General features: G+C 42.0%; 1 protein-coding gene across 2 annotated transcripts in view; it reads left to right on the top strand.

The window, feature by feature from the left end:
- Nucleotides 1–15,007, top strand: part of Dis3l2 (DIS3 like 3'-5' exoribonuclease 2) — a 297,816-nt gene that overhangs the window by 190,434 nt on the left and 92,375 nt on the right. For both annotated transcript variants that reach the window (XR_016539161.1, XM_090355040.1), the window contains exon 11: nt 4,403–4,515. Coding sequence is in view for 1 of the 2 variants with exons in the window: in XM_090355040.1 (XP_090211166.1) it covers nt 4,403–4,515 (113 nt within the window). In the remaining variant the exon portion in view is untranslated. The remainder of the gene's footprint in view (nt 1–4,402; nt 4,516–15,007) is intronic.

The following is a 15,007-nucleotide window of genomic DNA, read 5'->3' on the forward strand; positions in this document are numbered from 1 at the left end:
CATGGAAATGTTGGCCTTAAAAGGGAGAAAAAATGTATTTTCATGTTATCTAAGGATAGCGTGAACTGGAGAGTCATGAATGCTGAGTCACCTGAGACCTAGAGACCCAGGCCAGATGTTCTATGTGCAGAGCAACTGTGAGTAGCACCCAGCACTGCATGGGCAGTTAGACCGGTCAGGTAGACGTGGTTACCCTATACTTTTTATTACTTTCTTATTCATTCAGTAAATGCCACACCGACTACGCCTTGGGCCTTTTTCATGTCCTTCAGACTGACTACAGAGTAGAGGAGGTCATGATCAGCATGAGGTAAATGGTGCTGTATACAAGAAGCTATAAGAAAGTACAGAAGGGGATTGAGTATAGTCCTGGCAGAGGGAAAGCACCGGAGCCCGTAGTCTGGAGACTGTGCTGAAAAGGTCCAGCATAGTTACTGGGGTTGGATGGTGTTGAAGGGGGAAGGGTCAGGAGAGTTAAAAATGCCAAGAAAACCAGTAAGAGAGAATTTTGTTGATATCATCCTCTTTACCTAGTAGAGAGCTAGGGATTTTGTTCAGCGGCCTAAGACAAAACCTTGGACTGTATCATCTGGCCCTGGAAATGATGGAGGCAGAGGTGATAAAAGAGGAAAAGCTCAGGGTTGTACTTGGTTTGGAACCAGGGATTTATCACATAATAGCAGAATTGGTTGTACAAGCGACTTAACCCTTTTTGAGCCTCAAGTACTTTGTGCAGCTGTGGTCAAAGTTAACTTGTGTGTGGAGTCCCTGAGACAGAGAATGCACTTAAACGATTAATTTTTTTTTTGGTTGTGCGGTGTGAACTCAGGGCCTGGGCACTGTCCATGAGCTTCTTTATGCTCAAGGGTAGTGCTCTACCACTTGAGCCACAGTGCACTTCCAGTTTGGGGGTGGTTAATTAGAGATAAGTGTCTCACAAGAACTTGTCTGCCTGGGCTGCCTTTGAACTGTGGTCCTCAGATCTTAGTCTCTTGAGTAGCTAGGATTACAGGAGTGAGCCACCAGCTCCCAACACGATAAGAATTATTGCCAGTACTTCATTTATGTTACATAATACTTTTCCTGGTTCTTCCTGATTGCTATCTAACTTATTCCTATACACTTTTATTATCTTTCACTATCATATCTCACTGTTACCCCATTAGTGTAGAAAGAGTTCCTTAAGGAGAGCAATTACTGTTGCCCAGTGCTGTCTGTCATCAACCAGAGTGTCCATTCATGTATCCCAAATTCATGAAAGAAAACACTTGCTCACAACTCAAGCTCTTCATAAGTAGAGGATATGTTAACTAGCCAACTATCGGGGCAGTTAAGAAGTGGCTGGCTTTGAAGGGATGGTTTCTAGAATATTAATTGGGTAAAGCAAGTTCATTCAAAGGAAGATTTCTATTCTGCTGAGTTGTGATCCCTGTGCAAAGTGAGGCAACCATGGAAGCCTTGGAGATTCTTCCCCTCTGCTCCCACTGCCTCAGGATTTCCAGGATTTCTTGTAGCTCCGTAGATGAAAAAAATAAAAACTATAAGGGATAGTTTTGTATTTCTTTGTATTACTGTTTCCCACAGATGAAGGTCCATCAGAAGGTAGAGTTCCTATTCCTTTAATAAGAAATAAAGGGATAGTATTTTTTAAAAAAATATTATCTTGGTCCTAAATGTTTAGACAGTATATGCTGTATAACCTTTTGAAGATATGTTATTCTGTTTCATAGAATAAAAGCTTCTGTGCCAGTGCCTGATGAGTTCTGCAAGTTCACATTATGTAAATATATGTAATAAAATATTTACTTAGGGTTTCCATAAAAATGTCCAAAGCAGAAAATAAGAGAGTGTCTCTTTGCTAGTTTTAGAGGCTCTGGTGGGAATTGTGAGTGAAATTGAAGCCTTCCAAATATGTTTTGATTGGCCTTCATCATGTTTTATCTCCTGGAATGAACTCTTTGTCAGTTTGTTAATTTTCACTAAGGACAGAAAGTTCATGTGTAGTAACAACACAGAACCTAGATTTAAAATTATGGTTTATAGTATGATGTAATAATCCTTTCTCTCTTTTCCTTTAGTTAATATTTACATGCAAGGCCAATATATTACAATCCTGACTTCAAAAGAAGATACTTTATTTTACCTTTCCCAAGTATTTTTTTTTGATACTTGAAATATCAAAACTAGAAGCTGAGCTGTCTGTGATTGCTGGCCACAGTCACTTGACGTCAAGTTTCTTGATCATCGTGGGCAAGTTTGTTCTTCCCAGAGACCCAGTGACACAGCTGCCTCCCTGTGAAAGTGAGGTCAATGAATGGGGAGCCAGACTGGTCTCCAGACAGCCTTTCCCCTGTGGGAGTCAACTCCAAGGCATTATTACCCTATAGCAGAAACTATTCTTGTAAACAGACTTTAGTTTTTCCTAATTTATAAAAGGTATAAGATTGGACAGAAGAACTGAAAAAAATGCCTTGTAGGAGTATCTTCGAGCTCAGAGCACATTAACAATAGGAAATCTTGAATTCTTTTCCTTGCCTGTACCCCTTAATCACACACCATGTCTGAAAAACTAGAGCAAGAATTATCCCCCGGTGAAAAGGGCTAGGAGGATAGAAAAGTAAAACCTTGCAGATAAGATGTTTAGTTCTTTAGAACTGATCATCCAGATCTCAAAGATGTGTGTGGGGATTTGTTAATTAGGTCTACAAATCCATCTGACTAACTGACAGGACTCTCAGTGAGTCTACAGGTAGATTGAGATCAACTTCAGCTGAATGAGGACATTTAAAAAAAATTATTTTATTTCCATGTAAAGAGGGGTTACAGTTATATTCACCAGATAAAAGGTGCATTACTTCTCACACATTGGTATCCCTTCTTATGTTTTTGTCCCCATTTCCTTCCCCCTACCCACTTCCCTCATTTTTCCCCTCCTACGAATTGAGGACATTTTGAGTCTTCCCTATATTTCTTAGACTTTTGGGGGGCTTGAATATGTGGCAAAGATATTTCCTGGCAGTTCAAGACTTCTGTTGCCCTCAGTATCTGGGATCTATCAGCCTATATCAGTCCTTAAAAATGGGCTCAGGATAAATATACTTGGATCATGAGCCTATGCCAAGACCAGTCACTGTCCATAGGATGGAACTTAGAACTGTATCAAGTGTATTTTTCAATTCAAGAAACTTCAACCCTGTGTTTGTATCTTCTGTGTGTCTGTCTGCCTATGATGTTGTCTTCAAACTATATGCTTATTTCGCTTACATGTTTTTCTGTTCATTTTGTGTCTTTTAATATTCACATATATTAAGTACATATGTATATATATGCGCATCATACGCATGTGTATTTGTGTTCATGTTTTTCATATTTGATAGATGATTTATAGTATACTCAAGGGTAAATCATAAGTTTCTAACTTAATTGCCTCTCCTATGCCACTTAAGATAGAATTCTATCAGTGTGGGGGATCTCGTCACCTTCAGTGGACCCACTAGGAAGTACAGAGCCTACTGATAGACACCTTTTCTAACATTTTTAAAAATAGGTCTTTTGCCAAAAGGAGGAAAAAACAACAGACGAACAAACCAAGTATTGGTCCCTCCTTCCACTCAGTAAATGAGAGGGGGGGAGAGAGAGAGAGAGGGAGATGGAGAGAAGAAGAGAGGAGAGGAGAGGAGAACTTGCCAGTCCTGGGGCTTGGACTCACAACCTAGGCACTGTTCCTGAACTTTTTTTTAACCAGTTCTGGGGGCTTGGGGCATGGACTTAGGGCCTGAGCACTGTCCTTGGGCTTTCCTCAAGGCTAGTGCTCTACCACTTGAGCCACAGCACCACTTTGGGCTTTTTCTGTACATGTGGTACCAAGGAATTGAACCCAGGGCTTCGTGCATGCTAGGCAAGCACTCTATCACTAGACCATGCTCCTGGCCCTGTTCCTGAACTTTTTTCCTCAAACTTAGTACTCTACTACTTGAGCTACAGTGCCACTTCTGGCTTTTTGGTGGTTAATTGGGAGGTAAGAGTCTCAGGAGCTTTCCTGCCCAGACTGGCTTTGGACCTCAATCTTCAGATCACAACCTCTTGAGTAGCTAGGATTACAACTCTTGCTTACTTAGCCTGAAGGGATCTCTTTACCTTCCAGAAGAAGTTTTAGAAATGGAAAACATCTTGTAAAAATGATTAAGCTTATTTATTCACAGTAACAATTCCATCTCTCTTTTTTTTGGTATACAACAAGGAAAGTGACACTAGTGCAGATCGCAGGGCTTAGTAGGAATGGTTAGAACTACCACCCATACTTCAAGGCCATGCCTGTGGAAGGGACATGCATTCATAGAAGGAACCTGGGAGGAGTTACCTGGTCTTCTCCCTGGCTGATGAAGTTCTTGTATATTTACAGGTACCTTTGAAGTAGGTGTCCACATTGCTGATGTGAGTTATTTCATTCCTGAGGGGTCCAGCCTGGATAAGGTGGCTGCTGAGAGAACTACAAGTGTCTACTTGGTTCAGAAGGTAAAAATTAGTCTCCAGTTTCTTAGATTAAAAAGTATGCTTTGATTTAGTGCTCTTCCTGCTTTTCCTTTACTTCTCCCCCCCTCCTTTTTTTGTGGGTCATGGGGCTTGAACTCTGATCTGTGTCCCTGAGCTTTTCAGCTCAAGGCTACCGCCCTACCCCCGGGCCTGGGCGCTGTCCCTGAGCTCTTCAACTACCCTACCCTTAAGCCAAGCCTCACTTCTTTTCTAGAGGTTAATTGGAGATAAGGGTCTCAGGTCCTTTTGTGCCGGGGCTGGCTTTGAACCTTGATCCTCAGATCTCAGCCTCCTGTTTAGCTAGGATTATAGGCGTGAGCCACGATGCCCGGCTACTTTTCCCTTTTCTTAAAAAATAATGAATTATGTATCTTTTCTTGCCTAATGTCTGAAGACAAGTGCTTACCTGGAAAGTGTTTGCCCTCTGTCATGACACATTTTCCTAAAACACCAGAAGAAGACACAGATTTTCCTCTGTGGCCTCAACTTCGTGTGGCTCTGCCATGTAAGTATCTCCAACAGTGGTCAACTTCAGAAAGAAATGAGGGAAAAGGTTTTCAAACTGTTGTTCTAAAGCAAGGCCCAAGAAACTCAGCCCACACTAGTCATCACTGTTTGTACAGTTTGGAGAAACAAGGTAGCCAGGAGGAACCCAAGCTTTATCCTCAGACCCAACTCAGGGTATGTCACAGACTTTTCCCTACTCCCCCATGAAAGGATGGAATTGAATAGAACATCTTCAGATGTTCATTCCATACTGTAGTTGTAACCATGAGAACCCATCCCATTAACAAGTATTTGTAGAGTATCAGGTCCTGGCAGATATTGCACTAGGCCCTGGATTTAGGGATGAATACAAGAACATACATGAGTTATTTCTACCACCCTGCTCTTTTTGCCATTTACAAATTTTTCAGCTTTTTTTTTTTTTTTTTTTGGTGTATCATGGGGCTTGAACTCGGCCTGGGCACTGTCCCTTCCGCTCAAGGCTACTGCCCTACCTGTTTTCTAGATGTTAATTGTGGATAAGAGTCTCAGGTCCTTTTGTGCCCCAGCTGGCTTTGAATCTTGATCCTCAGGTCTCAGCCTCCTGAGTAGTTAGGATTACAGGTGTGAGCCACTGTGCCAGCAATTCTTCTACATTTCTTTCTTCTTTTTTTTGTGGGTCGTGGGGCCAGAACTCTGGGCCTAGGCACTGTCCCTGAGCTCTTTAGCTCAAGGCTACCATTCTACCCCTGGGCCTGAGAATTGTCCCTGAGCTCTTCAGCTCAAGGCTACTACCCTATCCTTGAGTTACAGCCCCACTTCCCGTTTTCTAGTAGTCAATTGGAGATAAGAGTCTCACGTTCTTTCATTCTTTCATGGGGGCCTGGCTTTGAACTGAAATCCTCAGATCTCAACCTCCTGAGTAGCTAGGATTACAGGTATGAGCCACCACACCTGGCTCTTTAATCCCTTCTAACATTGTTCGTCTACTCATTTAGCTCATCTTACATTTTTGGTTATGTCTTGACTTTTATTTCCTATCTGGCATCTGTAAACTCAACAGTTAAGTGTGGATTTCTAGATACCCTGGCTCAAACCTTTCTTCCTCCCTTCCTAGCTCTGTGCCCTAGGACATGACTTCTGATATTTTCTCATTGACTGTACCAAGATAAGAGGTTACCTCACTTTCCACCCTACCTTCCAGTGTGTTCTGAAAGCTGAATGTCATTTGCTTGGCACAGTTTCTCCTGAACCAGAGGCCAGTTCAGGTGCCAAGCCATCACTATTCTGGGAACTTCCAAATATCATCACCATGGAACAGATTCTTTGCCTAATGTCTTTGGTGACTCCCACTGCTAGCATGTCTTATATGCCCACCCTGCTGGCAGAGAAAATACCAGTTGGTTCTTTACCCTCACAAACAGTATGTCCTGGTAGTCCATTATGCTATGGCTGCTGACTCTCCAATTCCTGTGAAGATTCTCATTGCCTACCTGCCTTAGGTGGAATAATTAATGAGTACCAAGCTGTAGCTGTGAGGAAACCATCCAAACAGAGAACCTGGGGAGGCTCTGGAAGGAGGGTTCTCTGAGCTCTGTGCCTTGTGAGCCTGTAGACCTTGGCCTGAGCATTTTTGGTATGTCTTCAAGATAGTCTTTCCCTTCTTACTTCCTTTCAGAACAAGGAGAAACTTGTTCTCTTGGCTCCGTGCACCACAACTTCCTGCTGCTCCCAAGAATGGATTGTCCTATTGTAGGTATGTTGTATAGATACTGTTAGGGCAGGCCACAAGGGTGCTATGTACTGCTCAGCCTGTAAATGTCCCACCCTTAGAATCCAAAGCCATCCTTGCATTCTTATTCTTGAACCCTGACTATAGGAAGACTGACTATGTCTCATTCTGCCAGCATATGAGAATATTAGATCACTTTATAAACCTTTTTTTCCCCACCAATGCTATGACATTATCATTGGCTACTTTAAATCCATTCTGCTTTCTTGATATCCCTGTGATGACCCATGGAAGGAAACAGGGCTGAGGCAGAGGGGCTGCCAATGAAAGCTAGTCTGGATTTTGATTAATAGTATTCAGTTTGTAAAAAATGTCCAGCCTTCCATTCATGACCCATGTACTTCTCAGCATATATATTTTTAAATGCACATTTTAAAAAAAATTCTGAAGCTTTAGGGAAGGTGACTTCGGATCCAGGTTGGCTCTTTTGAGCATTCCATCTAGGTCCTCCTTTTTAGAAAGTTGGCACTCCTAAGAACATGGTTCTGACATTTGCACATTAATTCTGCATAATATACCTCAAGGTGGAGTCACTCCATTTATACTTTGTCTCAAAATGCAATTGGCCAGGTTTTGCCTGGCCTAGAGTCTCCATATCCTTTTTATCTACAAAAACTGTAGTATTTTGATCAAAAGAACAATAAAAGTAAGTAATCTCTCAGGCAAGGAGAATGGCCTAGTGGTAGAGTGCTTGCCTAGCATGCTCGAAGTCCTGGGTTTGATTCCTCAGTACCACATATACAGAAAATGCCCAACATGGTACTGTGGCTCAAGTGGTAGAGCACTAACCTTGAGAAAGCCCAAGGACAGTGCCCAGGCCCTGAGTTCAAGTCCCGGGACTGGCAAAAAAATGTAATCTTTCTTTGGTTGTGGGGCTTGAACTCTACGCCCAGGCATTGCCCCTGAACTCTTCACCTCAACACTAGCACTCTACCACTTGAGCCACAGTGCCACTTCTGGTTTTCTGGTGGTTAATTGTAGATAAGAGTTGTATGGACTTTTTGTGTCCAGGCTGGCTTTGAAGCTTGATCCTCAAACCTCAGCCTCCTGAGTAGTTAGGATTACAGGCATGAGCCACCAGGCCCAGCCAAGAAGTAATCTCTTAAATTCCAATATTAGATATAATCCCTTAAACTTTAAAGTTCATGTCAAGTGAATAAATATGAAGCTTTTCTCTCTGTTGAGAGAAGTATAACTCTGCTCTTCAGGTTTGATAAGAATTGTAGAAACCATTAGAGGTTTTTCTTTTAAGCAGATGGTTTTCTCTATCCAGCTGCTGCATTTTCTCTTTCTTACTAGGAATTCTGTTTCAAAATCAGAAATTGGATTAAATAACTAGGCATAGTTCTTCTCTGTTCCTTTTGGTTTTGTGATCATTGCCATTCTTGAGAATCTCTTTGGAACTTCCATTGGGGCTCTACTGCTAAGGTCTGGAGGTAGGGAACTGTAAAGAAGAAAGGTTTGAGGACCTCTGCTATCAGGCCCTACTTCAGGCTTGGCACAGTGCTTAGCACCGGCCCACAACCTTGGACAGCAGCAGCTGTGCATTCTGATGCCTTTGAACCACTGCTCTGACCTTTCTTCCTACTCTTTTTTGTTCCTTAAAGGACTGTGTCCAGGAATTTTTCTGCTGTTTTCCCTTTCCTTTGCCTATAAAGATCTTCTTAAAAGCTGGATGAGTCTCCTTTCCCCCCTCCAGAGTTTCTGCTTTCTCATTTGGCAGAATCATTTTTCCCACTTCATCACCCCAGGGAAGGAAGGTGGAGGTGGATGGGTGTTCTGGTTGATTTCCCATCTATAGGGAGTATGGCTCTGGCTTCTTTTCATTTAAGCATTGGCCTATAAGTTACTGATGATCAGAATTACAATCTAAGCTTGGTTTGGGAATGATCCTGGAGAGCCGGGCGATATACAATGAAACCAATCTTGGTCCAAGTCTCATCTCCCTGACTTTTAAATGAAATTCTTTTTGCTGAGATTTTACTCACAATAATAAGTAGTTGGTAACTTTTGCTAGCAAGGGTGATGCTCAGGCTGGAAGATAAAACATTAAATAAGTGTCCATTGAAATCATGAAAACACTCTTTTTTTTTTTGACAAAAGGTTGTTATTTGAAGATACCTGTCTACTCAAACTTTTCTCAGAGGACATGATATCTACTTAGTCAGTATCTGCCAGCTATCTTCTCAGAGAGAGATATAATGCAATTTTTAATTTTCATGGTAATTTTTTATGTAAGTGAATTCAGTTTTAAAAGTAAAAGCAAACCTAAACAGTTGAAATCTAAACCTAAATTTTCTGCCTAGTGGCCCAAGCACTCATGTTATTTTAGGTGTAAAACAGCTGGAATGAAAGTTCACCCATAAATCTCTATGCTGTTTTATTGGTACTGCTTTATATAGAGATCAAAGGTTGGGATTGGAAGCCTGTCTTCATGGAGAGTCCAAAGAGTTTTAAGATGTTCCTTTCTGACACCAGCAGGTTGTCAGAATGTTGATGTTTTGCTAATGTCAAACTGTGTAGCAAAGAGTTGATCAAATTCTGAACTCATAGAAGTGTTGATATGAAAAAGAAAACTCTTTAAACAGATATGTTGGCGGGCAGACGAATTATCTATTTCCTTTAAGTTGTTTCAGTGTGTAAGTAGGGAGCTAGCTGAGCATAAGTTGGTGTTAAACCTCAAATCCTCAGAGGAGGAAAATTCACCAAGTTGTCAGGCTGCATAGCTAGGTGGGTGGGCCCAGAGGGTGTGAGGGAGAAGCCAGCCAAGGCTTGGGCTGAAAGTGACAGAGGGACCCTGTGACTCCCCAGATAGTAGAGAGCCCTGGGTGAGTTGTAGGTATCTAGCCTCAGTTTTACTGCTCATTCTTCCTGATCCTTCTTGCTTAGATGATTGATTCTCCCCCTCTGTGGCCCTTTCCATTGGTCACAGGGCTGTCCTGGCTAACCTGCTGCTGAACTTGGCCAGCCTGTCCGCTGTGGCTTTCACAGATGTTTCTGCTCTCTGAGGCTAATGTAAGATTTTATAGTCTTGTTGGTACCCCCACCCAGCTGTCTTGGGCAGTGGTGTATTGACCCAAATGATCTCTTCTCTCAACATTCCCAAGGTTTGGTCCAGAATGCTTAGAAAGTCAAAGTCCTGTTATTTGACCCTTCTTTCTCCAGCCAGCTTTTAGGCTCTCTCCTGACCCAAGTTTGGAGTTGGCCTGGAGGCATCCTTCAAGCTCCTTTTTCTTTCCTGCTTCCAGAAGGACTATCAAGACTTCACTCAATTGGCATTTATTGAGTACCAGTAATATGCAAGGTGCTAAAATGCAAAGATGAGATGAATTCTGATCTTCCCTGAGGAATAAAACACTTCACAATACACCGGGTTGCACTTGGTTACATTCCCAATGAATGTAACCCAGATTGGTAATGGAAGGCATTTTCTGCAAGGACCACCAGTAGGATTTACACAACAATCAATCTGTGAACAGTGTTTCACTGTTCTAGGCAGATGCTAGAAATGGTGTATGCAGGAGCTATATGTAGCTTGGAATTGCTAGGATATGAGTTTTAAGGGAAGCCAAGAAGTTAAAGAGAAGCCTAGAATGGAAGGCCAAGAGACCTGGCTTTACCCTAAGAGCTGCTAGGGAAGTGACTGGCTCAAAGTAGAAAATCACCTGGAGAAGAATGAGGCCAAAAGCAAGGATCCTTTCTCCAGTCACTTTCCCATGAGGCTTTGAATAATTGCTCACAGAATCTCCAAAGAGTTTAGCAATACAATAGGGTGTTAACTGCACTCCAGAAGAATGAGGGTAACTAATGTCTCCAGCCTAGTTTTAGATGACATCTGAATGAAATCATTTTACAATCACCCCCAGTATATTAGAGTCCTTCTCCCTACCTCCCCAATTACAGCAATCCCTATCACACAACCAGAAGTATGGAAAGGCAAAATGTACAGAATTGAAGAAGCTGCCTCCCTAATTAGCTTCACTGTCACCTTGGAGATAGGGTTATAGAAACCAGCTTCCACATAGCAGCTAAAAATCACCTTTCATTCCTAGACTGACCACAGAGAGTCCAATCAGTGGGAATTTTTGGTTTAATTTGATGTTTTTTTGTACATGTTTTATTTTTTGAAACAGTTTTACTGTAGCCTAAGTGTACATCAAATGTGATCTTCCTGCCTCCATTTCTGAATTCTGGAATTACAGTCAGGTGCACCATGCTTGGTTTGAGGATACAGCCTTCATTGGAGATTTTTTTGGTCCCACTGAAAGTAATCGGACCCTCTCTCATCCAAAAAGGAAGCAGAAATCTAATTACGTACTGTATCTAGCTCATCTAGTATTGGGAAGGGAAAGGCAAACGTTCTTAAATGAAACTTCTTTCAGGTTAACATTGAATGGAGTTTAGTAAGAAGACAAGTCTGGAGGTGAAACTTTAGCAGCATACATACTAGAACTGGTAGGTCGGTGAAGGTCAGTGCTACCCTTATGCAAGGATGACATACAAACTTGAGAAGTGTTCAATATTATTTTTAAAAAATGAGTTGTATTAGCCTTTTTTAAAGTTACTGTAATGAAATACTTGAGGAGCTGGTTTGTTTAGCCTAGTACTGGAGGTTGAAAATCCAAATACATAGTGTCAGCTCAGGCAAACTCCTACCTATGGATTGCATTACTTCATGACAGATATATCACAGGGGCAGGAGCTATGGGCAAGGGAGAGATCACGTGACTAGACAGGAAACTAGGGTGGCCGGAAGGCCAATTTTGGCCCTACCTCTTGTAGCTCCCATCACCTTTTAACACTGCCATACTGGGGATCAAGCTCTGAACACATGAGCCGACCAATTTGGGATATACTCAAATCAGTCCAAACTATAACAGAGGTCTTATCTAGAACAACTTCCACTCCTGAATACTGGAACTCAAGTCTTCCACAAAGAAAATCAAGACTATTTGGGACACTTTTAAACTATATCCTGAGAGTAAAAGAGACAAGTGTCCACACTGGAGAGTGATTTGGAATGTAAGATCTGCATTCAGGACTGGCACTCTCTGGATGTGGTAGGGCAAGGAGAATGGAAGTAGGTTAGAGATGGAAGGTGGTGTGGGTGTGGTATGTTATGTTTTTAGGAGGTTTTGAAGAAGATATGTTGTAAGCTTATTTGACTGGGGAAAGGTTACTGCTCTTAACAGAAAAAAAAAAGAAAAAAATCAACACCAGAGCAGGTGAGGAGGGCAGGGTTGGGCTCTTGACTGCTCCATGCAGAATCCATGTATGCCCAACCTAAGGTATCCTAATAGAGTGGCTGTTGTTCCTAGTTGGGTAGGAGTGCAGATGAGGGAAGGACTTGTATATCAGCAATAGTACATCTCCCAAAGAGATCCTGAGGAGATGGTGTAGCGGAAGAGAAGAAAGCAGACAGGGGTATGGAAGCAATGTTAAGGAACCAGTTGAGAAAGGATCTAGAAAAGATTATTATTGAGGATCTGTTGATTGTTTTTTTTTAAATATATGCACTTTATCCTGTGTATGGTCATGTATATAAAGAATTAAAGGCTTTGTGTCAGCCCGCTATCACTCTTAAAGGACTGGGCCTCACAAAGTTTACATTGTCATGCTTTGGCGTGTTATCTTCTAAGATGCCTCGAGCAAATGCACTGTTTTATGACTCAGAAAGAAAGGAAAGAAAGGTAAAATAAAGTGAGAAGCATAAACCATTTTGAGAAACCTATACAAGAAATCAGGGGAGGGGCTGGGAGTTTGGCCTAGTGTTAGAGTGCTTGCCTAGCATGCACGAAGACCCACGTTCGATTCCTCGGCACCACATACATAGAAAAAAAAAGCCAGAAGTGGTGCTGAAGCTCAAGTGGTAGAGCTCTAGCCTTGAGAGTCCAAGGACAGTGCTCTGGCCCTGAGCTCCATCCCAGGACTGGCAAAAAAAAAAAAAATCAGGAAAAGGGGAGGTTGGGAGGAATAGTGTCTGTGAGTAAGAAGGGCAACAGTGGCCTGTGTTCTAGCTCATGATCAAAGACCAGCCAAACAGGGAGCTCATAAGGAAGAGCTAGACTTGGAACCGGTACACCAAAGTATACATGTAAAGTTGGGTAGCAGAGTTGGAAGATACAAATTGAAGGAAAATGCTAGAAGGGTACTTACAAAGAGTTGAGTCTGGCAGACTCAGTTTCTCTGTGAAGACTTGAGCTTTTCTGCTGAGAAAAGTTGAGATTGGTCAGGTAGATCATATCTGAATGACACAGGAAAGAATGCCAGCAGCCACAGCAAGGGTTGATATTGTTCCCAGTCCATCTCCACATGGTCCCATGTACTTCCAGGCACTGCTGCTACTCAGCCAGAAGGATTGAAAAAGCAAGGAAGATACATTGTGAGACTGGTCACAGGGCTTTATAGAGTCGAGGCAATGGGAATAAGGGAGCTAAGGAACTGAAGTAATATGTACTGAGCAGGAAAGCTGAGAAGGAGAAGAGTAGGGGAAAAAAATCAAGGGACTTAGGCTGGGGGTGTGACTCAGTGAATACCAGCCAAGCAAGCAAGCAAAGTGAGCCTGAGGCCCTAAGTTCAAACCCTAGGACTACCACAAAAACACAATAGTACTGGTAGTAGCAAGGCTTTCATTTACAGTTAGATGTTGTCATCTGCCCTCCTCACACCTGTTTCTGGTGTCTCTAGGAACATGTAGCAGGCCATGTGTCATGGCTGTGCCGTGCCAGGGTCCAGGATCTCTCCCTTGACGTAACAGGAATAGCTTATCAGAGAGGCTACCTGCCATTATTCCACTTCTCTAGCCCTCTACAGGGATGCCTACTCAAATGAGGTTGTGAGAGGCACATTTGCAGTGACCTCAGCAGGACTAGGCCAATTTATGAGACACTGGGATGTGTCAGATTTCTTCTCTTTTGAAAGACAGAGGTCTAGAAACCTGTTTAACAAATTGTGTTGGCACAAAGATTGTTTCTTCTTCCTCCATTCCTGATCTGGTGAAAGGTTTATTAAAAGGGAGTACTTCTCAAAAATTAAATTAATTATACTAGCTCAGAAGTCTTATGTTTCTCTTCTTTATAAGTACTTAGGTTGCTTGACCTCTGACCATGGCAATGTGAATAGCAAAGCAGTTTTGATAGCCTGAGCAGCCACAGAATGTGTTGTTTCCTTTATTCTTAAAATGCTAGATGCCTGTGACGTCTTTTTTTTTAATATTTTTATTGTAATTAATAAAAGGGTTACATGATATTTGCCAGATAGAAGGTACATTAATTCACATACATTGATACCCTTTCACATGTCTTGGTCCCCATTACCATCCCCCCACCCTCCCATCTTGGTTTTCCCCCCATCCAATTTCAAATAACCAAATACACATATATCAGATAACAAAGTGAGATACTGTAACAATATGATATAACCAAGGGACAGCAAAAAAGATGAGAGATAACATAGTACATTAAGGACAACAAACATTCATTATATGGCTTTTGTTTCAATATCCTGGAGGTCCTTTCAATTACCTTCATACTATATGGCCTTATGTATCTAGGTTTTGCTCTATTGCAAATCTCTGCTAGTAGGGCCCAAGGTTTCTACTGATTATGACAAATGAGGGAAACCATTGAGCCTAAGTTCCTTTGAGTCTGACTTACTTCACTTAATATGATTTTTTCTAAGTCTTTCCATTTCCTAACAAATGGGTCGATGTCGTTTTTTCTGACAGCAGCATAGAATTCCATTGTGTACAAATACCACATCTTGTTGATCCACTCATCAACTGAGGGACATCTAGGTTGGTTCCATATCTTTGCTATGGTGAATAATGCTGCAATGAACATTGTTGTGCTAGTGGATTTAGTATGCCCTAGTTTCTGGATGGTTGGGTAAATGCCAAGTAGTGGAATTTCTGGGTCATAGGGGAGCTCTATGTTTAGCCTTTTGAGGCACTGCCATACTACTTTCCATAGTGGTTGAACGAGTTTGCACTCCCACCAACAGTGTAGTAGTGATCCCTCCTGGCCACATCCCATCCAGCATCTGTTATTATTAGTTTTCCTGATCCTGGCCATTCTAACTGGAGTGAGAGAAGGAATAGGAGATACACTAGGCCTCCTTGGCACAGGTAGAAACTTTCTTAATAAGGACCAAGAATCACAACAAATCAGAGAAAGGCTGGATAAGTGGGACTGCATT

This window comes from Megascapheus bottae, chromosome 21 (assembly GCF_031878675.1).
Source record: "Megascapheus bottae isolate mThoBot1 chromosome 21, mThoBot2.hap1, whole genome shotgun sequence".
Taxonomy (NCBI): Eukaryota; Metazoa; Chordata; class Mammalia; order Rodentia; family Geomyidae; genus Megascapheus; species Megascapheus bottae.